The sequence below is a fragment of the Bombus huntii genome, chromosome 3 (assembly GCF_024542735.1).
Source record: "Bombus huntii isolate Logan2020A chromosome 3, iyBomHunt1.1, whole genome shotgun sequence".
In the NCBI taxonomy this organism is placed as follows: domain Eukaryota; kingdom Metazoa; phylum Arthropoda; class Insecta; order Hymenoptera; family Apidae; genus Bombus; species Bombus huntii.
Window position 1 is genome coordinate 11132518 of NC_066240.1, and position 26618 is coordinate 11159135.

General features: G+C 36.0%; 2 protein-coding genes across 6 annotated transcripts in view; one reads left to right on the plus strand and one right to left on the minus strand.

Moving 5' to 3' along the window:
• LOC126863736 (nephrin) overlaps window positions 1-19657 on the plus strand; it is a 486143-nt gene extending 466486 nt beyond the window's left edge. For 2 of the 5 annotated variants that reach the window (XM_050614194.1, XM_050614196.1), the window contains exons 5-18: window positions 739-918; window positions 1620-1910; window positions 2878-3177; window positions 3624-3760; window positions 4280-4433; window positions 4906-5208; window positions 6009-6284; window positions 6509-6799; window positions 6882-7060; window positions 7566-7986; window positions 9413-9571; window positions 9860-9987; window positions 10814-11000; window positions 11231-19657. In XM_050614194.1, coding sequence (XP_050470151.1) covers window positions 739-918; window positions 1620-1910; window positions 2878-3177; window positions 3624-3760; window positions 4280-4433; window positions 4906-5208; window positions 6009-6284; window positions 6509-6799; window positions 6882-7060; window positions 7566-7986; window positions 9413-9571; window positions 9860-9987; window positions 10814-11000; window positions 11231-11658 — 3434 coding nt within the window. In that variant the 3' untranslated portion in view covers window positions 11659-19657. Of the gene's footprint in view, window positions 1-738; window positions 919-1619; window positions 1911-2877; window positions 3178-3623; window positions 3761-4279; window positions 4434-4905; window positions 5209-6008; window positions 6285-6508; window positions 6800-6881; window positions 7061-7565; window positions 7987-9205; window positions 9359-9412; window positions 9572-9859; window positions 10036-10813; window positions 11001-11230 lie in introns of those variants that run through there. The other 3 variants (XR_007688964.1, XM_050614195.1, XM_050614197.1) reach the window with 3 other exon arrangements.
• A 308-nt stretch (window positions 19658-19965) lies between these two features.
• LOC126878418 (cytochrome P450 4C1-like) lies at window positions 19966-25044 on the minus strand. Its single transcript, XM_050641185.1, has 12 exons — window positions 24463-25044; window positions 24209-24318; window positions 23868-23958; window positions 23467-23652; window positions 22814-22907; window positions 22636-22738; window positions 21866-21977; window positions 21679-21785; window positions 21499-21567; window positions 21047-21215; window positions 20735-20914; window positions 19966-20282 (listed from the first exon to the last, which is right to left on the minus strand). The coding sequence occupies exons 1-12, from the start codon at window positions 24614-24616 to the stop codon at window positions 20113-20115; spliced, it is 1545 nt and encodes a 514-aa protein (XP_050497142.1). The 5' UTR covers window positions 24617-25044; the 3' UTR covers window positions 19966-20112.
• Window positions 25045-26618: the final 1574 nt, after the last annotated feature.

A 26618-nucleotide genomic window follows, 5' to 3' on the forward strand; every position in this document is an offset into this window, starting at 1 on the left:
TGAATAAATCTAATTCATAATATCGATCTATTACGCAGAGATAAATTTGCTTTAGAGAAAATAATTTTCACGGCTAAAAACGCAGGAAACTTTATCGTAAAATATGAAGGAACGAGTTTTCTTCTTTTCCTATGCGTTTTACTAAGTAACACCCACGTATTATAGTGAAATTCGTTACGGGGGTGATCCATATTACAGCCTTAGAAGGAAGAAGACTTTAAAGTGTGTGTCCTATAGAAATAAATTTAATTTAGAGTTTTCTTAATCTATAGTATCTTTAAGGTAAGCTTTAAGAGGATCTACTTAGTTTTATGGAAACGTGTATGTGTGTCCGCGTGTTTGTGAGAGACGGATAAGAGTTCGCATTTGGACATAGTAAAAGGGAAAGCCTGAGAAAATCGAGCCGCGAGACGGTGAAATACGTGAGTTACGAAAAAGGCGAATCGCTTTTTCTCCTTTTTGCTATATTTATTTTATTCTTGATCTTTCTACCTTCTCTTTTACCTACACATTTTACACGTACGTTTTCTCGACTATATAGAGACTATCTCATCATTTTATTATCTATCGTAGAACGTTAAATAAAATCTGAAAATATAAATTCTATAATTAATAAATCAAGTTTTTAAGAAATATAAGCATTTTCTATAAATAAAATTCTAAGTATTTACTCCAATTAATCTGAAGCGTAGCTTTAACCAAAATAAATACAAAATTATGGGTTATCTGCTGTTTCAGACAAAGAAGTACAGAAGCCTGGTGAAAACAAGAAGGAATTGCTCAAATACGACACTCATGGTTCCATCGTCATTGTACCAACCGCTGACGACAATGATATGGATTATACATGCGAAGCAAATCATCCTGCCATACCTATCGACATGCCCTTAAGAGAAACCATTAAACTCTCCGTCTTTTGTAAGTACAATTTTCTAATATTCCCATGTTACAATTATTACCATTATTATCTGTATATCTGAAAAGTAGCGTGCAACATCAAGTCTTTACAAATTCGTACATATACCACTGTATTTTAATATTTTCAAGTACACAGAGCTTTTCATTGAAACTGCACTTTATGCGAAATAGACATTTTTTTACTTGTATCACGTTTCTCGAGACCCTCGTGTTTCGTCAAATATTTCAATTTTCAAAGACAATTATCGTTAGTATTCCTAAATCTCGAAGTACGATCACGTAGCAAATAACACGGTAACCAAACAACGATAATGCAGGCCAAACCACCTGAATAAGTGCCCCGACGAATTAGTTAATTACCAATCATCTAAATTGCATCGATCACAGGACGTGCGTCACCCGGACGGTTTATCGAGCATTTGCTCGACCATTAATTACTAAAATTACAACGAAATTATACCGGTGATAATTACAATTATATCCGGTATAGGTACCAACGTAACGCGTTACGTCGAACGAATCCATCGAACGACCATCACAGCCGTCATAGCGTGTTAATTTCACGCGTCGCGTGGTTCTACTCACAGCTTCTGGCCAACTTTTATTGAGAAACTTTTTCCATTACTAAAACAACGAAGATCCCTGTTCGTGTTCAATGTCCCTGTCCAAATCGGAAGTTGCATGATCGCATCATTTTACAGATCCACCCGGCGTACCGGTTATCGAAGGATACACCGAGGGAGAGACTGTGAAACGTGGACAACAATTGGAGCTAACCTGTCGTTCTCGAGGCGGAAATCCGCCCGCGCAGATCGTCTGGTACAGAAACAACGAACAGGTTAGGACCGTGTATCGAACCGAGGGTAGCTTTTCTGAAAGCGTGTTGTCGCTCATCGCGAAAGCTCAAGACAATAACGCAAGGTACAGATGCGAGGTGTCCAACATTATGAGCGTGGAGCCTATGAAGGTGCACGCGGATCTCACTGTGCTTTGTAAGTACTCGGAGGACCGTAATTTTCGATTATCAGAATTTTTCTTTTATGTTGAGCGAATAGTTATCTAGTATCTAAATAGTCTAGAGTAAGGATAAGAAAGGATGTTCTATTTGAAGTGAAGTTTAGTTTTATTTTAGCAAGCAATACCCAATGCAAAAACTGATTACAATATCTTCGTACGTCTTATTCTAACACTCGGCTCACAACTTCTCTTCCCAGGTCAAAAGAATGCTGACCCTCAACCCTCGCACCCTTCTCCCACTTCTTTACTCATTTAACTTTGACGTCACCAAGGCATACACTCTTACACTCTCTCCCTCTCTCTTCCTCTCTTCCCCAGTACTCTTACGATTCTTAGTTTATACCTTAAATTTGCAACTTATACTGTCCCGAGAAAACTCGAACTTAAATATATGATAGACCAAGCGTATACCCCCTCTTTTTTATATTACAGTTATTGTATATGAAGATAACAGGAAAAAGACTTGGTAGATACCTTTTTACGGATTCTTTGATTTTAAGGTCATCTTGTGGGTAAAAAGAAATATTTTAATATCAAATAGCTAAAGATGGAAAAGTCCGGTTAGTTGTAGCTAATAATACAATTATTACGACAAGCTCTTTTTAAATCGTGAAGAATGTGGAGAAATATGTCCTAAAATTCTGATAACGTAGCATTAATTAACAGTATAGTTAATTATTCGTTGCATTAAACAAATAGAATAAAAATTTTCTTCTCGTCTTAGGATGACCAGGGAGAAATATAAAAATAGTTGAAATAAGATCATCGTGCGAAAGAAAGCCGATACTCAAAGTACCATATACACTTCAACGAACAACGAAATCGAAACGCTATAACTTTAACCAGCTTCCACTCTGGTAGCTCGTGATTCGCACTCGTTTCACATCCAGCGAGGGCTTTAAATCACTGACCGCTGAAACTACGATTGTTTTTTTCCCGCAGTCGCGCCATCCGGAGTGACGATCACGGGGCCCACGGAAGCAAAGGCGGACGAACAAGTGGTGATCACCTGCACCACGGAGAACTCGAATCCTCCGGCAGATATCAAATGGACTGTAGATGGTCACAATTTCGAAAGCAACGCCTCTAGAACCGAGCCAGCCCCTCAAGGCGGCTGGATCACTAGCTCGAACGTAACTTTCAACATAAATCGCACGAGCCGCAATATCGTGGTGATATGCGACGCGTCCAATGTCAAGCTGACCGAAAACGTCGTCAGAACGCACACCATAACCGTGATTTGTGAGTAACGCAATTTGATAAAGTAGACGATAGACAATTAGACGAATGACTGTAATGTAAATATAATCTCAGAAACGCAGTCTGGTCTTAGACAGCGAGATTAATATGAAACTAATCCGCAAGCTAGCCGAGACTTCGCGTGTCTTGTCAGTTTATCCGGGATCTATGAGCAAGTGGATCGAGAACAGTTACGTTCGGACATGAATCCCGATACCTATCCGTGTAATACGAACTTGCAGACACAATTAATTTCGTCTTAGTTCAAGGGACATCCAGATTCGCGATGAAGTTCCTCTGTTAAATCCCAAGCGTAACAATCTTGTCTCGTGATGCGTTTTGTTGGCCAATTAGAGTGTCTTAGAGCTTCGTGGATAGATGTCACGATATTGTATATTGGCCGATACTAGAATGGAAATACGAGCGTTGGTTTATTTGTTTTGCGACAGATCCACCGTCGAGGCTTGTCATCACGGGTTACGAAGAAGGGACGACGATCGACGCTGGCACAGTGCTCAGATTGATGTGCACCGCTACTTCCGGAAATCCGCTCGCCACGTTGAGTTGGTACAAAAATGATAAAAAGGTGAGTGGACTGTTTCGTCGTGAAATTGAGATTTTTTAGTCACTGATGATGAGTGGCTTAATAGCGTTGGAGAAGAACGAGTAAATACGGTCGATCGGAATGAACGGAACTGAAAATTTTAATTAAATTTCTGTCATATTCGTAAGCGAAGTTATCACCTTTTAATCTGATTCGTTATTCGATTTTAATGCACTTTATTCGATCGTTTTATACTTGCCTCATACGTTAGATTTATTGTACTTTTTAATGGAAATTTTATAGAATAACTTACGAAATTTCATTGGGATGAAATTAAAAACTACTAATATTTCAAACATAAAATATAAACGTCATATTTTACGATTTTGTTTTAAGATAAAAACCAGATCTCACGATAATAGCGGTATTGCCCGATTATCTTGACCAATTTCAAATAACACGTATGAAAGGGACTATAATTTTGCCTGCAAAGAGACGAGACGAATAAAAGCGTAAGGCACAAGCAAGTGTATTTATTTATCCATATACTTTCTGTTTTAGATACAAGGAACCACGAGAACGCGAGATCACGCGGTTTCCAGCGAGCTAACGATACTCGTAAACGCATCCGACAATAACGCGCGCATACGATGCGAAGCAGCGAATTCCGCAACAGAAATTCCTCTCCTCAAAATGCTCGTCCTCAAAGTGAACTGTAAGATATACTACGCTCTATGTATAACACAATAGCTTACTATATTCTATTTAATAAGCAAAAATTTGTCTCTTAGTGATGGAAGTAAAGAAAAAAAAATCTGATAACTTACAACTTTTGCCAATATTATTATTCGACAAATTATTGCGCAGAGAAGCTCAGAAAATAAATCCTTTACTTTCTACTGTCCCACCCTATACACCCTAGACTCTAAAAAATCTTCCTGTCCCTGTACTCTAAATCCTAAAATCTTCCCTAAAGTTTCAAAGCCCTCGAATCAATCGTATTTCGCAAATCTTGTGTTTGCCAACTCCCCCAAAACCTCGCCATTACTATCTTTAATACCACATAAATTAGCCTACCCTGCTCTTCTCCGTGTCTGATCTTCGAATAAGTTTATTTGAGGCCGACAAGCAGCGTGGCAATTCCTTCCAAGCAATTGACCCGAAATTACCATTGTTTTTTGCTTTAGTTCCGCCTGAGAAAGTGAAGATCAGCCGCGAGCCGCAGAATCTGCACGCGGGCCAAGAGGGCCGTATCATTTGCGAATCGAGCAGTAGTAATCCGGCAGCGGAGATGTCGTGGTGGAAGGGCGGTATCCCCGTGCAGGGTACCAAAAATGGCACTAAGCCCGGTTTACACGGTGGATTTCTGTCGTTCGTTGAGCTCACGTTGGACGTTACGGAAGAAATGAACGGAGAGGTGTACACGTGTCAGGCGAGAAACAATCAAATGGACAGGTCTATTCACGATGCCACCACCCTCGACGTATTGTGTAAGTATTATACAGCGAGCCAAGAGTGCGTCAACGATGAAAATCAGCGGGACATCGACATGATAGCCAGAACGATATCCGAATGAATATTTCATACTTCACGCTATATGGTCGATGTATCGCGGTGTATACAGTTTATGACAGTGGCAAAAAGAAAGTTGAAAATATTTCATAAAGTACTCCTAGGTTCGCTGGTACCGGAATGCTTTGCTCTGGGGAACTTTTGGATGAAAATATCGAAAGATGATTCTAGAGTCGTCCGATGCGTTTGTCGGAGAGACAAGAATATGTGAATATTTTCGTTTTGTCGACGCTTAACGCTGCTGTGATTCTCCAACTTTTATGTTTCGATGTTGCTCTCGCGTGAGCGAAGAGAAAAGATTTTTAATGCTTCGACGAAATATTTGACATGAAATTGAAACGAGAAGTCATGCGTACGAGTAATAATTTGTTCAGGTTTTGCTCACACTTGAAATATTTTTGAACGTTAGAAAAGTAAGTGCAAGTGGTTCTGAAGAACGGGGCAGAATTAAAAGCTATCATCAAAGGAAATCATATTAATTCTATCATGGCTGAAATTTCACCTGGTGAATTCCTTCTATTTTAGAAATGAATGAATAAATACATTTGTTTCGTTATTATTCGATGAATAACAACTCGAAAAATAAGAAAATTATTGTTCGAGGTGAACTTTCACCTATGATAGCCTTTATGAATTAAGGTCGGCTGTTTTTTTGTTTTTGGCGCATCCAAGTTAAATAATTGTAGACGGAGAGTATAGTTTTAACCGTTTGTTATAGACAAGCCGATATTCTCCTCGATCGAACCTTACGAATTGATTGGAATGGAGGCTGAACCTTTCGTGATTTCTGTTTCTGCTATGGGAAATCCTAATGAGATAAGATACACATGGACTAGGGATGGTTTACCATTGGTCAGCAATAGCAGAAGGATATCTGTTCGCGCTTCTACCTTAAATATCACTAAACTGGATCGTCACGATGCTGGAACTTATATTTGCGAAGCAACTAACGAGGAGGGAACGACGTTTTATCAATTGAACTTAACTGTTCAATGTAAGTTTCATTTCGAATGATCAAACGATGCTAGATACAATATTTGTAGAATTTAAAATTGGAAGATTTACAAATTTTTGCATTTCAAAATTCTGAAATTTTACAACAATATGATGATCATTACATGTTACATGTTACATGTTATTTGTATCTTTAAACGTTTAAACGATCGTATTTCGTCGCTGGAGAAATTAATATTTCCGTGTGTACCGTGCGTTTTCCAGACTCTGCAAAAATTAAACGCACCTCGACGTCAGGGATAGTGTATCCTCCTGGAATCGAAGCGAAATTGTTCTGCGAAGTGGATGGCAGCCCCATAGGAGACGAGTATGTCACATGGCAGAAAGTTGGCTCCAACTCGGAGCTCTCTGGTCGATATTCTACCTCTTTTATCAACAAAACTTCTTATCTCCACATCGAAAACCCTGATCAGGAAGACGTCGGAGAATATCAGTGCAAAGTTAACAATGGAATCGGAAACGTTACCTCCGAACCTATACTTTTCGTTACAAACTGTACGTACAACTTGATCGTCGATAATAACTTTCGATTTGAATATTTGTCTTTCTTTTACAATAAAATAAAATATTGATACAGTTAAACCACAAATGATGAATACACCGTTGACGAGAAGAGCAGCAGCAAATAAAGGGATAAACGTGCATTTGTACTGCAAAGCTCGGGGTTCCCCTTTACCACGATTCTCCTGGACATTTAATGGAAAAACTTTACTACCTAATGTTACAGAGCATAAATATGGCATTACCCACACTGACGTAAGTTTCATCTTAACTGTAGAATTTTAGAAATTAGAAGATTTCCATTCTACTCCCTAAAAACTGCTTTAAAACTAGAAAATGTGCTTTCTACACTGAACTTTCGATTGTACGTGAATTACCATTCGCAAAACATAATTTCATTCTCTTGTTTTCGATCAATTCAATTAATTCGTAAATATTTCTGCAACTTTAAATTTCGCCATTATCTAATTTATCGGTTGTTACACAAAGAGAGATACGCGCTTTTTTAAATAAAAATAGTATTTACGTAGTGAAAAGTCACTGTAGATATCCTAACGTACTCGATTTACGAATGGATAATTCCGAAATTTGAAAATTGCTCGAATAATCCACGTAACCGAGCGTCCTTTTTGTCAATTTCGGAAAGCGTTACCCACCGGAAACCACGAGAAAGCCCGAAACGTTATTTACCCCGGCGAAAATTGATCGTCCCGCCGTGCAATCTCGCCAAACGAACACGCTTGTGTTGCTCTTTTTGCAGCTAAGCGAATTAATTTCCGAGTCGTCGCTGTCCATTTTCCGCGTGACGTCGCACGATTACGGGAAATACGAGTGCCGTGCGATGAACAAAATGGGACAGTCGACGGATATCATACACCTGGACGTGACGTCGCCGCCAGACAAGCCGACCGACCTCGAGGTCTATAACGTCACCCATGACTCCGTCACCCTAATGTGGAAAAGAGGATTCGAAGGCGGTTTGCCAACCTCCTATCAGATACGTTGGCGGCAAGCTCTCGACTATGAGGATCGATATCACTATCTGGATGTATCACCGGGAGAATATAAAACCACGATAACGGCATTGTCCCTCGGGACTTACTACGTGTTCAGCGTAAAAGCCATTAACGAGAAGGGGGACAGTGGCTTTCTACCGGACCTAGTCAAAGTTCAGACGCTACGTAAGTTATCTTCTTTTCTCATTTTTCGTATTTAGAATATCATAAACCTAACACTATATGCCGTAGTAGCTGCTTTATTAGGGCAAAATTGCCATTTTAGATTATGACCATTCTAACCAGGCTAACATAAAGAACCGTTTAAAACTGTTGAGACATTGAAAACGGTTCGACTAACAATTTTTAGATTGAACGACATATGATATTATATGGTAGTCGTACTTCTTAGAAATATACGTTTTCTTATTAAATACATTAGATTACATATAGATTGCCCTTTAGTAGAATAGAAGTAAAGTAAAGTAACAGTAATTTGAGATATAAATCGTATTTTTGTTTAAAGAATATTTGCTTGGTTCAAGGGAAATAGTAAGAATATTACTGGGACGCATCTAATCCATTTATAATAGTAATGAAGTAGCTCGCTTAAGTAAAAGTATCATCATTTCATTCGTGAGAAAGTGAGAATATTTCCATGAACAGTTCTAATTTAAATGTTTACATGCAATTGTCTTCAAGTTGAGACGAAAGATACAACCGCTTGGTATGGTGGAGGAAATATAATGGATTTTGTTTGCTTTATTAAATAATTGCTTTGCAGAAAATCCAACGAACATTCCTCCGTTCGTATTTCATTATACCAGTTATACTTCCTCTTCCAAATCAAACTTTCGCCCTATTAAAAACGATTGCGCATGTACATTGAAATTGTCACAAGAAAATAATGAATCGTAGCTTATATAACAAAAGATGTCCGCATTTTGCATTAAATTCATATCATATCTTATTCGTGCTTCAATCATCGCATCTCGATCTCTCTCTGCTAAAAAAGCAAATCGAAAATAAAACGAAATCGGCACGACGTCTAATGAAATGCCTAGCTTAACGACATCGGACGTGAAGCTCTAATTAACAATCAACGACGGTGAAGCAGCATTTGTTAGAGTTCACCTAACGAGAAATATCGATTATCATAATTACCAGTATTTAACTGCTATTACGTAGCGTAAGCTGATTAATAGTCGTAATATCTGTAACGATGAAGTCTCGGACAAAGTATTACCATTGCTGATGGACTTAGGCGCGCTAATTAAACGTCGCGGACGCGACGGCAATCGTTTAATAATCGATCGATCCGAATGCTAAAATTGTAACTAACCATTGTGGACTGTGTCGTTGCATGAATAACAATTCGGTGATGGGGCGTTGGCTTGGCTTACAGGGGAGGCTCCACCTACCGACGTGACATCCAGCGAGATTAATTCTTCCTACATCATCGTCATTATCATCACTGTTTCTGCCTCTGTTTGCCTACTCATTGCTGTGCCCATAGTCTTTGCTACATTAAAATCGAAAAAGAAGGCCCAACGTTCCGGTAAATATAATCACTCAACCCTATATTTGTCTTTTTTCTGCTTTTATCCTGCAGGACCGAATAACGCGGAGAACCTGCCGGACGTTCTCTTGGAAAAGGGGGATTTTACAATGAATTATATCTATACGTTCGCAGCAACCTCCCTCATCTTTTTAATCATTAATATCTTCATCATCGTGTTGTGGTACATTATGAGAAAGCGAAATAAATCTCGTAAGTTAATTTATGTACAGTGAACATTTTGCTCCAGTCTTCTTCGTCGTCTGAAAGATATATATATATATATATACACTTTATGAGAAATAAGATTATTTACATTTAAGTTATTCTATAATGTATATCTAGCACATCGTTGCTGTCAAATTAATGAAAATTTGACGAACCTGTTCGCTTGATTCTAAAGATGTTATGATACTTGTGATAGGCGTGTTAATGTTATAAAAAGACAAAGGAAACAGCAATCTTGAATATTTTGTAATATGTGTTCCTATCTTTGCGCAGGAATAAACAAATCACAAACAGCGGATATGTACGCACCATCGACCGTGAATGGAGACACCATGACCGGCGAGTTAAGTTCGGTTTCCGATGAGAAGAGCGACGTTAACTTCGACACTAACGATTACGTGGTCAGTGCGATCAGTCAGTATGTTCTTAGTAACAAGTAATGCCGGAGGGTAGGTTTGAGTTCTATTAACACATTTCTGTTCCGTTTTGCTTCCGTTTCGGACCCCCTTCGCTTCTATTATTTTCTTTTTTCGTTCCTTCTCTCCATAGAAATCGCGCTTAGAATCTTCCGATCTCTTTCTTGCATTGGTATTTCATCATGTAGATTGGCAGTATTTCTTCTTTTTTTTTTTTTCTTTCCTTCAATATCATATTTTACTTTGTTTCACGATTAGACAATTTTTTTTTTTTTTGAAGCTTCAACACGTAGTTCTACTTTTTTTTCTTCTTTTAATATTACATCTTAGTTTGTTTCACGATTAGAGAATCTTTCTTTAAAGCTTCACCACGTAGTGCGAATTTGTTTGAATCAGAACTCTACCAATAATACTTCCATTTTTAAGAGAATCTTAACTTCATTTCTTGCAGTACCCTTAAATATAGGCAGGTTACAGGGTGGATGTTTAGAGGTAGTTTCCATGCACGTAAAACATACCGAGAATACTCGTAATGTATCAGAATGATGAAGTTAATGTCGATACAGCAGCGCGAAGTATCGCTTTAATGCATGTGAAACTGGTAAAGTACTTATTTACAATTCATACTGATACGCTACGAACAGTAGGAACACAAAATTCCAGGAAATTGTTCAATTAATGATTCGTTTTGTTGCGTTTATAATCTTAATCTTGCGTTAATAATCTCGTAGAAAAATTTCAGGTTTTCCTTAACTTTGGATACGTTAATTTAACGAAACGCTTTCTCTCTTCTCTTTCACCGACGTAACAGGACGAGGGACGAAAAACCGCAGCTAGCACGTATTTGATAGATCAAACTATACAAGATTTTGGGAAAGGGAACATGGAGATGCAGGTACATCATCAAGGAACTCTTGGTCGCCGTAGCAACCACATTCAACCACCGATGAGTATGGATTCACCGCCGCAGAGAACAACGGCCAGTGGTACACTTTCTGGTAAATTTCTTAAAGTTCGCATTCAGAAATTTTAGAAGATCTTATCTTTCGGGCGTAGAATTCCTTCAGCAGTCTTATCAGAAGTTCTTTAGAACTCAAAGCTGTAACAGGGTTTATCAGAAAATTAACATATTTCCATTTCACCGTGGAAGTTAAGCATTAAACCTCTGAAGTTGCGCCTCTCTTCGCACGAAAAAATGCTTACTCAGCACAGCTTCTCTTCGTTTTAGTTTCAAAATCGAGTTACATCGGAAACCCCAGTCCAGCGCCGCCGAACGACGTGAACTTTTACAGCGTGGAGATCGACAATGGCCGCTACATGGGCTACGAAACGAATCATAGTCCGATTCCAGTGGTTGGTGAACCAGGCTCGGGTAGTTATTATACATCCATGAGTCCGACCGGACATATGATGTCGAGCCACATGGGCAGCGGGACTAGCACGCTGACACGTAGCAGGACCCTACCACGTCCAGTCCCTCCACCGGATGTAACCGTGATGACCGCTGGCTCAAAATCACCGATACCACCATCGGTACCTCCACCACCTACCACTTTTGCTCGGTCGGTATCCAGCAACGCGCACACTCATGGCCACCCATTATCAACATTCACCCCTACACCAGCTTATTCTGATATCGATGGCCATCTTGTCTGAGGATCACCGATATTCGGCCCTAGTTCGGTGCGTGGTAAATACCGTGCTGTACCAAGGGACGAGACTATCACCGTGACAGAACGAACCACCCGGCTCTAATACACATCTCGACCTGTGGCTGTTGACCATGGAACTACTTCGCGGATCTTCAACCTCCGTTCATCGTTCCAGGCGTCACACTGAGCTACATGTACTATGATTATATCGGTTCGATATCGTGCGAGGACCTTGAATCGCAGAATCTTTTTCGGCTACGTTTGTGTGCGATCATGAGTTTCGTGTGGGTGCTCCGACGACCTTTTCTCGTACATATTATCCTCCTTGAACACGAAAGAAAGTAACAGAAGTATGTAAATAGGAAGAGAGAGAGAAAGAGGAACCGAGATGTTGCGGTTTCTATACGTAATTTTTAAGAAGCACGCGGTAACGCCGTTGCAAGACGCAGTAAACGCATTCCTTACGCGCTGGTTTCGTTGGTTTTTCGCGGACACGATTATCGAAGATACGTACCTCGAACTTGGATCGTACTATGGATCGATCGTACAATTACGTTTTTCGCATATCACGTGTTAAGAAGAACGATCGACGCCCGGTGAACAAACACGCTGCAATCGACTCGGAAGATATCTCCGTGACACCACAGTTCTAGCATGCTGTCAGTGGTTTTTTTATTTTCTTCTTTTCTATATCCATTTCCTTTTTCTCTTTTTTTAGTTTTATGGCTTTTAGTCGCGCTTGTTCGTGCAGTTTTTTACTTCTTTGTGACGACTTCGTAGTGATACGTAAAAACGTTTTAAACGTGAACTAAATGGAAAACGACGAACTTATGGATGGAAGAAACTCGACTCGAAGTGCTCGTTTCTTCGCCGAAGAGGATACAGCGGTACGTTACGGACTGTATAGTCGGGTTAAGTTACGTTTTACTCGTTGGGACATCAACTGGATATACTCATGCGATCCAACAGTAAATTAGAATACGTACATTAGGAAGAGGAAATGTACTAATGAAACGAAATATCAGGGAACTTCACGAGCCGCAACAATATATAACGACCTTTAAATTCTTCTTTGAAGAATACGTTATATTTACGATATAATCAGTTGCACTTGTATACTTCTTTTCGTTTTGTTAAAGAGATTCAAAATACGATGAATGCTAGTTATTTGTCAGTAAGATATCTTTCGAAAAATAGCGCTTTTGAAAGTAATCTCAATTTAAATCGATAATACCATCGAGGCCCTATCAGATTTCGCATCAGTCGCAGCATTAATGAACACAGTAATGCTACTTCATTATTTTGTAGCGACGTAATTCGCGTAATCTCTTCAATTCCTTTCTTTCCATTTTTTGTTTTTCTTTTTTTTTTATTTTTTATAAATAAGTCCGACCGTCCACAATTTCGTTTTGAAATTAGCCAACAAAACATCGATGCACTGGCGGACAGATTCTTGTTTGAAATTCTGAAGAGGAAGCGAGACAATCGTTTTACACAGGGAAACAGTTGACGACGTTTGCAATCGATGTATAGCAGTCCAACTGATTTCCTTCTTCCCTTTCCCTCTTGCTCATTACAAGACGCGTTCTCTGTGTTAACGGTGTGAACGGTTCATACTCGAAGAGGAAAAAATGGTGATACATGCGATAAGCAGGAAAGCTAGTTACGAGAAATGGAGTAGGCTACGTATAGTCGATGGATGGAAACGCGTAAGTTTGAGGAACGAACTCAAATTGCACGATAAGTACTACAATGCTAAGAGACGTTTAGGTAAGGGAATTCTAAGACAATGCACGAAATGTACAAGTGATTTCGCTTCGGCCTTCTCGAGCTTATTATACTTTGGCAGATCGATATATTGTTTGACACATGAATCGTTCAGAAGCCACGTTGATGTACTCCGTAAATTGAAAGGCGATGATGTTAGAAACGCAACTTTGCCAAATTTACCTATTTATATGGTTTTCTTGCGATGAATGAACTTATGGAAATCGTTTGTTTCTTGAGAATTGAATATTAATCGTATACTTATATAATATAATTAAGAAATTTATAAAAGGCGGAGTTGATCAGTCTGGCTTTTGTGAGGCTCGCATTTGAGACGCGATTCGCCCGCTTCTTTCGACTCTCGTGGTTAGGAGAGTGATGCGAACGAAACTTTCGATTGCGAATAAAACTCAATTTTCCAAGAACAGACTCGACCCGAAATTTGAACAACTGTTTCTTTCTCTTCGCGAGTATCGCTTTCTGTATACTACAGACAAATATGTAGATACAAAATGTGTTTTGCATATCGTAAGTTTCTTAGATCGCTCATCTTATTTTCGACTCGTAACTTGTTCTATTTTTACGAACGTTATCGAGTGATCGTTTTACTTTTTCGAATTGTGAATTTTGAAATACGTAGAAATTGCAATTTCTCACTGCCGAATTCCTAAAGTCAATATTAATACGAATAGTTTAATTGATTGCATTGTATCGTGAAACACATTTACGTAGGCGCTATATTGTACGCCACTATTGTCAAGAGAATTGGCGCGAAACAAAATGACGAATACTACAAAACAATTGACGCGTTAATTCTATTTCATGCGTGCGATGAAAAAGTTTTTCCTTTCTCCGATGGAAATAATTGATGTTTCGTTATGTTACAATTACAATTGCAGCACAAATACGAACGAACAATAAGCAGAATGTTTATAGTGTAAACGGTTTTCACGTGACATCCAGCGAGTGCTAATTTTCTTTTCTATCTTGTTATATGTAGTTTTATCATTCTGGCACTTTTTGTAGTAAATAAACGATTACTAACGATTTATTATTACGCGGTACGATCGATGATATTTGCGACTGAATTTACAAAAAGAATATGCCAAATATTTACAAATATTATTAGTTGTCGATTAGCAGTGATATTTACAAAGATAGCTAGTAAGTAACTTTCTTTTTAACTACGATATTACGATACGACGCCACTGCCAAATTTTGATTTCTGTGCCGCGAAAAAATACGAAACTTTTTTATATTTAATTGATATGACAATTATTATATCACGTGAAAACGGTTGACTTATTATTGACAGAAAGCAAAAAGACATGTTGCTACACATATTTTCCCAAGACGGTAATAACTTAAAAGCCATCTATATATTCTATCCAGACGAAGGTATAATATCGCAACGAAACGATATGATATTACTAAAAAAAAAAAAAAAATTCTGAGAGGAAATGTAATCAACATAATCAGTGAAATCTATACACAACAGAAATTTAAAGAAAGAGAAAAGAAGTAGGAAAGACAGACAAACAGGTAGAAAGCAAAGAAGTAAAAGTGAGTGTCTTGGAGTAGTGATATCTTCAAAAAAGACAATAGTACATAAGTTTAATTATACGAGTATGAGTTTAGTTAAGAGTAAACTATTTCCCTGGCACAGCCAAGTTAGAAGTTGCATTTTTGCATAAAAAAGATGGGGATCTTTATGCAAAACTATAAGACAGAAAAAACGTAGTTCAACTAAATGTTTATATATATATATTTTTGCATTTGTTTCCATTAAAAATTGATTATCCTTGTAAATAGTGCGATATGTCTCAGCGTTTCACACACTCCAGAAAAAAAACAAGTAATTAAAGAAAATGGATCATATGAGGGTCTCACTTTACCTAAGCTATAATGAAGTATTGTATAGGATTATTACACGCTAGGCCACGTATTATATCTGGAAAAAAAGAAAAAAAAAGAGGAAGAATTATTCCAGTTATCGGACGAGACAACGTCTTTCCGTTTATCGAAAGCCTAAGTAGTCGACATATATTTTTGAAAAGAAAGAAAAAAAAGAGATACAAAAAGACACTGCATATGTTTGGCCTATTGTAAGAGAGAGAGAGAGAGAGAGAGAGAGAAAGAGAGAAAGAGAGAGAGAAAGTCTCGCAAACACACGATGACGCGTGAAGCGCCACGAGTGACAAAAGCTCGTATTAAAAAGTCGGTCAATAAGATGTAAGTTTCGTTCAATTTCCATGAAAGGAAGATCGTTACGATCGATACGCGCCCAATCGGAATTTCTTCCAATGAATTCGAACAGTGAGATAACGAGAGCAAGAAAAGAGAAAAGATAAAAGAAAAGAACGTGAATCGATGTTCGCTATGTTGTGTATGATCATCGAGAGATTACGTTGAGAAAACTACGCACGTCCCTGGTAACTGTCATTCCGCTTCTAATTTGGCTCGCGTATCGTATGGATGTAAGTTAAGGAATACGTAATAAGTAAGGTTGCTCTACAGATACGCAATGACGCGGCGGCGCCACACGCATATCCAAGCACAAACACGTTCGCGCGTACGCGCTAAATTGAAACTCGTGCCAAACTGCGCGAAATTAGATTAACACGAGAATCGCTGCGTAGAAAAGCATGTATATCCCGAGCAATCATACTTACGTCGGAGTCTCGAAACCGGATCCAGCGTGAACGATAGTTGTCGACAATCAATCGCATCCTACACTATTTTCACTCTCCGTTCTACCGCGATCATCGATCGAGCTATCGATTCGTGAATTGGATCGATTTCGAGTTTCCTGTGGTGTCTCTGTGTAGGGTATCCTTGAATACGCACACGTAACATAGGAAGGAAAACGAAAGAATAAATTTGCACATGCAGCAAACAAAGAAGGAAAGAGAAAGAAACCGGAAGGGTGTCGTTCACAGAATCGATATATTGTATACTTTTCTGCGCCGTTGTCATGTGTGTTTTATGCTTGAGAACTGTTTGAAAGTTTTACGAATAATAACGTTTTCGTAGCATGCGCTATTGTTATTTCATTAATCGGGGAGGACACTGATTTGTTACGGTAGATTCTACAAAGCTTAAAGAAAATAAAAAAGAAACGTGTATTGTTAACCGCTGCTGTTGTGTATGGAGCCGCACCGTTCGGCTTAGACTGATGATAAAATTCACGTATGCTCAATTAGAGATCATGTTTGCGCATAATTAAGAATTCTATTTACATATACATGTTTTATATTTGTAATTAACGAAAATCATCTATACCTAATATTACCTGATATTATTAGATTATGTAATCTCCAAAGTATTTGCTCATCAAAGTGCTAGGCATGTTAGACGGACCGATATTCGTCCAAAATGGTACCTTGGAGATGGACATACCATCTAACAGTACGATATTTGATATTTTACACAATAATTAATAATTCCGTTGATTATTCTAAGACATAGTCAATCCTAATTATACAATCATTAAGATACGAGGATATATATATAAATTAACCGTTTTACATGTATATAATGTACATATATGAAACTTAGATAGACAAGAAAACAAAAGGGAAAAAATTGAAAAAGAAATGAAATGCATAAACGAATTAAAATATCAAATTTAAGAAAAACGATCGAGAGCTTTCGTAACTAGGTAAATGTTCGTATCGACTTTTGATGTTTTTTCTTCGTATTCGTTTTTTCTATTCTTTCCTCTTTTAAAAGAAAGATATAACATACAACGGAAAAAAAGACGAATATAAAAGAAAGAAGAATGATTCTCTCGCCGACGATGCTATTGCGATTATACTTACATGTCGTTGAATTTTATAATACGAGGGCGCTGCGCAGAAACGGCATGAAGTTGCGACGAAACTCGCGAGTTTACAATAAATCGCCGAAAGTGACGTGACGAATTTTACCGTAACGAACTTATCCGTTCCAAATTACTATTTCCACACAAGAGGCGAAGACTGGTTTACAAAATACACGAGCCGTTTTTTGTCATTTTTTAATGCTGTTCGGACGACTCGATTTTATATTCGATTTCGGATTTCTTATTCGTTAGAACGAAACACAAAAAACATTCAATTACGATATTCGTCGATCTCGATAATCGATTGTTGCGTTTCATTGCGAATCGACAGGCGAGAAATCTCGCGCTCCAAACAAAAAACGAGCGATCGCTTTGAGAAACTTTTTCAAATGTACTTTTTCAAAATTTGCATAGTTATGTGATAACTACCAAACGAATAACGAAATGAACAACTTTGAATCTGTGAAGTATTCGATCGAAATTTATTTAAACGTTTGCTTTGTTACAAATGAGAATAATAAGAATCGATACAAAATTTAAAGGTTAAAAAATCTCAAAGTAGGTTTCTTGCGCGTCCAAACAAAAGAAAGAGAAGAATATATCGCGTATATCGAGCGATACTGATAAACGATATATCGTTAAGCGTATCATCAGATATATGTTGCTTCCGTTTGTGTGCCAATAAAGAAAAATCGACATTCTTGATGTATAAATATATGAAACTTAATGAGAACGATATTATTGTTACGCGGGCCGCCGATACGGCTAATTTTTTCTGATCAGAATTTACGATGCAATGTCATTCTTTGGAGCAATCATCGCTGTTCATAAGTACAACCGATTAAAAAAAAAAAAATTACCGGAGAGGGGAAGAAGGAATTCTCCGATGAAAGAGAAAAAAAAGCGAAGAAAGAATGGGAGGAAAAAGGAAATCGTGTAATATAAACTAAGCTACCAAGCAACTGGTACGCATTAATTACTTGTATATATACATAGTATTTTTACATTCTAATTCTAAATTACATTTCCAATTCTAAACGGTATAACATTACTCTGTGAGCTTCGCTTGTCGTCTGTGTATATATCATCGATAACGTTTCTGACGTTGATTCGCCTTAAGGAAAAATATTCGTAGATAAGCCGCGAACTGCGAACCTGGCAATGCTCGACAAATATTATTCCTCTCCTTGTGCTTGTTTCACTGCACCCTCTGCACAAGATTCAATAACACACGCCTCGTGCCTTCATCGCACTTAAATTAATTAGAATGTGTAATATTATGGTCGCGCGTGTAATATTCCTAAACGTGACTATTCGCGGGATATATCGTTCGCCATTCTCTGGAACATACTTCAATGAATTTCACGATTCTCTTATGATTGCATCGACTTGTACAATACACCGTGTTTAACCCATTCAGTACGACGCAATGAAACAATGCGTGTAAAATACGTAAGCGCAATATTATTGCACAGTAACAAATTTGAAACTGTGAAAATTCGAATGTCTTGAAAATTTGAAAATAAAATGTTACGTTAATTCAACGTTGGTCCTTAATGGGTTAACATCGAATGATTCAGGCTACTGTATAATATATTTCATTTTATTTAAAATAACATTTTGAAAGCTCTTGAGAGGCTGTTTTCGTTCATAACATATCCGCGAATATTTTCGTACGTGCATCTCACGCGACCATAAATCATATAGGATGACAAGAAGAATACTCGATTGTGTACGTCGTATTACGATGTATTCGATGTTTATACTCGTAATTTAACTTCTATTTAAGCTATATGCTCATAGCGAATGTGATCGTATTTCCCCGAATATAACGTCACGGCGAATAAAAGCGAAAGAGCAACGCTCGTTGAATACACTTGGATAATCTTCGCACGCATCTTTAATCTAACTTAACGCGATAACATCGCCTCTCGTGGCTTAACGTTATCGAGCTTTGCCCCTTTTTTCCCCCCTACAGAAGAAGGAACTTCGCCAGAATTCGTCGTATCGATTCATTTTTTTATTTGCTTATTCATTTCTACACACAGAGACAGAGCGAAGCTCAACATACTAGTCCTTACTTTAAAACCAAAGTAAAGAGATAAAACACAAACATTGTATAGCTTTTAAGAATCTCCATTACGTATTCACACCTGTGTGTCTATACAGAGAAGGCATAATTATAACTAAATAATTCAGTCATCGTAACTAGGTAAATGACTAACCGATAAGCGAATAGATAAAGAAGAAGATACAATGTTAAGCCACTCGTTAAGTGTACTGTTTTATTTTAATTCATTTTTTACTACACGATTAAAATTTTATCTAGCAACCTTCGTCGGCTAGGAATGTAAATTCTGTATCTGTACATTGTTTTCCTATTTCAACTATTAAAAGTGATCGTCAACTTAAACGTTATGTTGTTCTTATTTATTCTTTCGCAAAATATCCATACTCATTTTATTAATCAATAAACAAACAACAAACACCATTTATTTCGAACGAAATTTTAATTATTGCTTAATAAAATGTACCTTTATTAATTGAATTCTTACATTAATATAATAATATAACTATATAACAAATAAATATAATATAATAATAATTATATGTATATAAAAATATAAATTATAATAATATAACTATATTATATTATTATAATAACTTATATTATAATAATAAAACTAATCAAAGTAAGTATGAATTTACATATGACTCGTTATATCATTTTAAAAATAGCAGCAGTGTATATATGTACATACATCCTTGTCCTGATCATATCAGGTATATTTGTAACATAAATCAAACATTGTTGTTATGATTACTAGCATCAACACTGCTGTTTACAAGGTCAACATATGTCCAACATCAACATGTATCCTTAATAGGAATGAATTTCGTTCGGATCCTATGTGCTGGTTTCATTATTATGCCCGTTAGAAATGATATATCCTTAAGATAGTCCACGGATTCAAAGAAGTAATTATTTAAGAGAAAACTCATTATAATTTTTAACTCCAACATGGCGAATCGTTTTCCTACGAATTAAAAATTAATTATATCTTTTTCAATTGTTCAAAGAAGACTTTTAACTTTACGTTAAAAAGTTCATTTCTTGGAGGACTTCGTTAAAATTCAAGTTACGTAACTACAACAATTATCGTTTACTTTACAACTTATCGATGCTAATTGAACGTTAATATTCCGTTTTTTTCTTAATAAAATACAAAGACAAGAAGTAAAAGAACTCGATGAAATGCAAATTTACATAAAAAGAAAATAATAGAAGTAGTCAATCTCCTATCAAAAGCTCCTACATAAAAATCTTTTAAAGAGAATCATACGTTATTTGCAATCCAACTGCAAAGACATTCGCTTCATTTATCAGTATAAAAAATGTATTGTTCTCAAAGAAGTCAAACTCAAAGAAGGTCTTCTATATTCATGTAAAATCTATATATTATCAAATATTTAAACTTAACATTCTCACCGATACAATTTCTTGAGCCGGCACCAAAAGGTACATAAACATAAGGATGTCGACTTTTGGAATTTTCAGGTAAAAATCTGTCGGGATCAAAGACATCCGGGTTCGGCCAGTATCGTGGATCTCTGTGAATGTTATATATGTCCACGAGAACTTCAGTACTCGAAGGTAATTTACAGTTACCTTAAAATATGACAGTTTCGTTGCAATACGTTTGCAATTATTAAAAATAAATAGATTAATAATACTTTATCGTGAAAATAAACACTGAAACATAATTATTCTGTGATTCATATAATGTAATTCGATATTTACCTAATTTTAGCTCCTTTTCTGTCTTACGCCCTATACGAGGCACGCTTGGATAAAGTCGAAGTGATTCCTTAATGCATCTCTCAAGATACGAAAGATCTTGCAAAGTAGACATATTTAATTTCCCTTCATTTTCTTTCAATACAGCTTTTACTTCAGCCCTAACTCGATCCTATAACATAATCGCTATACATCCATCGTACAAAACAAAGTTAACGTAATAGTATAATATTTATAATAATAGACAGATTACAGATGTATATATAAATTCATATTTTTAAGAGCACGTCTTAGAAAGATGGAACCCAAGCAAAGATCTATTTTACTTATTAAATATTATAACTAGTACTATACGTAACAAATTAAGCGCGTTCCATGCATTTGTTGCCACGCATATATAAAAATCCGCAGTTTAATAATGAGAAATAAGACTGAAACAGAAAGTTAAAAGTCACCTGAACCTCCTTATGTTCAGCCAGAAGCATTATGATGTAACAAACAGCTATTGCGGTAGTGTCGTGCCCCTATTAAAAAAGATTATGTTCGACATTATTTTCCTATACAAGAATTAAAAATATATATCAAGCGTGTTTAAATGTAAAAAAATAAAAAAGAAGCATGTATGTATAACGCACCGCAAACATAAATGTATCAACTTCTTCTCTAATCCCCTCATCATCTATCTGATTATTTCGATGAGCTTCTATGAGTATATCAAGCAAAGCCAGTCTCCTTTTACGTACTACGCATAAACAAAAACATTTCAAAAAATGTTAAGCTATACATGTTCTTAAAAGTACTTCAACTTTCTATCTCACATACTTCCAACGTCATTACTTTCAACATTGTCATTATCATCACTTGAATTCTTGTTGAAATCAGTTGAACATCGGCCGTTGCTCTGATAGTGATATTCTTTTCGTTCTTGGATTATCTACAACATATTATCCAACTCATTATTGTAGTATCGTTGACAAATTGTCTAAGAAATATCGGGTGAACCATAAACAATGTTGCGAGAAAACCTGAGTGCCGACAGGTCAAAAGGGTTTGGCAACTTCAATGGGCTGAGCGCTCCATCAATGTGTCGTCGGTCTTTCGATCGAATAATTACGCGGAAAGAACGTTACGGAACGCTTATGTGATGGGGTTATGAGAAAAAATAAAGGGATGCTTAAGGGTGAAAGACGAATTAACAGGCAGTAGTGAGTTGAGAAGTCAGAGTGTTGTCAGCGTTGTCGAGGAGGATGGTCCGCGTGAAAGAGAGCGTTGGAACCGTGGTGACGATGGTTGTGAATTAACTATTTAGTTGTCTTAGTTATAGCACATTGCTGTATTTAGTTCACGCTAAATAACCATCGTTTCCTGTTTAATCTATTGTAAATAGATCTATCGATCAATAAAATTATTACATAGGATAATCAATAAAAAAAATCCTGCATTATCGTACGAATAATATGGATTAGATTGGACTGAAATATTAAATTTATCACTGATAACTTTGTTGACATAAAAATAGTACAATGTCCATATTTACAAACGAACGATGAACTTGTTATAAGAAAAGATATGATTAAAAGTTATATTTATACCTTTCGAGTGAAACCGTGTAATGTTTTAAGTAGTTCAGACTGTCTCCATCCTTTAGGGTCAAATTTGAGAAAGAAATCATAAAATAACCACGGCCTTGCAGTTCTATAAAAATCATCGTAATGGCATGCATTATATAAGATAATAGGATGTAAAGATTATCTGTCAAATTTTATTTACTTGTACGCGAAGACTCCTTCCATATCACTCGCGGCTTTAAGATATTTGTGCTGAAATTCATCTTCGTCATTTAGGGAAATTCCCATTGCAGTTTCTGGAAAATTATCGATTGATCTTGTCGGTAAATTTCTAGAAACTTAAAACACTCCTAAAGATCTAAAAACATTCTAACTGTATAATTTTCTCTCGCTATTTTTTAAATCTAGATCTCACAGTTTAACAATTTACAATTTTTCGTAACTTTTTCAATATACTTAAAAGAGAACTTATTTCGACGTCTCATTTGCATACATTTCATATACAGGATGGTTGGTAACTGATGGTACAAGCGGAAAGGGGGTGATTCTACGCGAAAAAAGAAGTCGAAGATATAGAATAAAAATTTTTCGTTTGAGGCTCTGTTTTCGAGAAAATCGACTTTGAATTTGCGCTCGGTACGCGTGCGGTTGTCTCGATGGAAAAATTAAAAAAAAAAAATAAAAAAAAAATTTTATTTTATATTTTCGACTTCTTTTTTCGCCTAGAACCACCTCCTTTCCGCTTGTACCACCAGTTACCAACCACCCTATATACATGTCAATCGATACATTTACAATCGCCGAATTTTTCAATTATGTTGTAATTATTGAATTATCGTATATTTCATAAATTACCGCAGATCATATTCAAGGTATGCTTGCTAATGGTATGGAATAAATCATTCACGACTACTCCCTCTTCGCTCTTCAATGATTTCACCAAGTATTCTCCTTCCTTTACAAATACGTCAACAAATTTGTTAAGCATGTCGGAATGAAATGCAGGTGTCAATATTTTCCTGCGAATTTGCCATTTGCGTCCTGCAAAGAAGATAATTACTTCTTCACAAAATATCATAGATTTTTATTACCTATCATAAGTGTACTTCTTCCATCTGATTATATTTATTTATTTACTTAATGGCACTTGGCGTTTAAAATTCAGCAAGGGAATAAAATTGAATAAGTTCAACGAAAATGAAAATTAGTATTTTAGTAGAAAAAGAAACGTAGTAAAGGAAAAATAAAAGTAATACCTGAACTGGTAAGAAGTCCGGTACTAAACCAAGGCGCCAGAAGTTTGTACATATAACCTTTTTGAGTAAATTTCGTATTTCCGAAAAGTATCTAAATGACGAAAAAGAAAAACTAATAGATCTCTATTATTGAGAAACGTATGTAGTTAACTTACTTGCAAAAAATTTAATATTTAATCTCTTTTTAATGTCTGTTTAATGCTATTAAAATTTTAGTTACGTGGAATTAATTAGAATTGTAAAAAAAAAGTTAATTAAACTTCTCGCAATGATGAAATAATGTCTTGTGCATCTAGATATGATAAATAATAGTATAAATATCTAGTATTATTTTTAATTACCTGAAAATCGTCTGGATGACGAGTATGAACAAGTGCAGTTGTGAAACCCCAAAGTTTAAAAATTGGGTAATACTGATCGCTCATTTTGTTCATAAAGATCCAAAGATTACCTATAATACATAGCAAATATGAACAAAGCCTATTATTGTTGATCTATTACTTCAAACGTGTTTGTTATTCAAGTCAAATAAAATTGTTCAAATTTTCAAATAAAATAAAATTTATTTAGAAATATAATTGCATTTTCTCCTTACTTGATGAAACTAGGGCATGATGTACATTCCCGATAATAGGTAATATCGGAGGCCCTGGTAACGAATTTAATATTCTTCCATATTTTCCATAATGCAAAATAATGTAGTGCAAACTGACGAAAAGAAACAAGGAGAATAATATCGTGATGATCATTTTCGTAAGATTTCAAAACTTCAACGTTCAACGGTCTTCTAATTTCCTTCGAATCCTGATTTTCTTCACACTCGCTCTTTTACTGCACTGTTAAACATATTGGAATAAACGCACTACAGAATTAAAGGTCGTTGTTGTTTGTGAAGTATACGCTTCTCAGTGATAACTTCTCATGACACTTGATATTAATCTAAATTTAACATAAAAAGTATAATGGATTAAACGATTTATCTTCTTCTTTAATTAAAGAAAATATTATTGGTGCACTCAATCAAGTTATTAGTAAGTACTTCACGTTAATTTGTTTCTCTTTACAAACAATCTAATTACATGTTTACCAGTATACTTGAATTCGCTAAATTTCCACAAGTATTTATTTTAGAAAGAATTATGTGATGATTAAGCCTTTTTAATAATTTAAGGATAAATCAATTTAAATGATATTCCCGTTGTCAATTATCTTGTCCCCGTTGTTAATATCTATCTATTTTCTTTTATAGGACTAAGCACGTGCAACTCTCTCATGTTCCCCTTTGATATTTTACAAATCTTTCTGGTTTCATTACTTACTTTTAACACTAAACCTACCGACGTATACCTATTCCTACCGTGTGCGGTCAAAGTGGCCGGAATTAAAGAAGTAATTTTTATGATTTAACTTAAATAATGGTTAATTTATAAAATGATGAACTTTCATAAAATTTCGTCCAAATTTACTTTTGTTTAATTTCGATTATAGACTTAAATAGAATTACACTTTTATTTATATAAAGATATATCTTAATCAACTTTGCTGCATTTTTCACAAATTATCTTATTATCAAATGTACATTTGCCGCATAAACATTTTCCGCATCTTAAACAAATTTTCATAATTTTGTAACCTTTACAACTTTTTACTTGACAAGTTTTTTTGTAGTAATGAATCTGAATTTATTGATAGTTTTATTCCATGGTTTTTCTCCCGCGATTCCTTATATAAAAGTAATGTATGCACTAGGTTTATAACAATTTTGTGAATTCTCTGTAAATTGGTCCCATACTGTAGATACCATCGCAAATTTATTGGTTCGTAAACGTTGGCTTCTTTCGCTCTTCTTATCAAATCGTATAAACCTCATAATTTCAGCAAAGTCATTCCTGCTTATTGTGTTTGAAAAAAAATGCAGATCTCCAAATTTTATTTCACAAATATGAGACATCTACATTTTTTGCCTGATATGCACAGCGGGCATATAGCAGAGCAATAAATGCATCTAGTTTTGTTGCATCTAGCTCCCTCTTAGTCCCCAATATTCTAAATGCTTCTTCTTCCGTACATTTTATTATATGATCCCTTATACGGTAATCAATGATAAGATAAAATGCCGTCTTTACTTGTCCTTTCATTATATGCCGTTTAGCATGTCCTAAAAATATAATGAACTGGTGTCTTGAACTGGATCTTTCCCCGGTAGATCCAGACATCATTGGTCAGCCACTTACCTTCTCTTCAATGTAAACGCAGTGAAGTGATGTAAGGTGTAACTGCCCAAGAAATACTCTCAATGTTCAACAATAAAGTTTATTTAAAAATTAACAGTCAACAATCAACAATGACGACAATCACGCACTTCGCTCTTCAAAATGGAATGAATCTTTTGTTTAAAACTTCATTCATATCTACGCACCAGCGTAACTATCTTCTTTACAAAGTTGTTGGAAATATATAATATCTTTGAACTGTTAACCAAGTGTTATACTCATTAAACTACTTTTATTATCCTAATCGAAATAAGGGATCGATCAGTTTCGTGGCGTCGATTGTCTAATCGTAACGGGAATTTACGACTCCCGTTGACGTGCTTCCTAGCGATCGCGTCTCTCCGCGACCGGTCGAATAAACAATTATTATTATAAAATATGCACAAGAAATAGAGCCAATTTAATAAAAATAGATAAAGTAGCAACAAAAGAGAGAAATGTTATAAAAATAAATTAATCCCGCAGAAAATTTATTTTT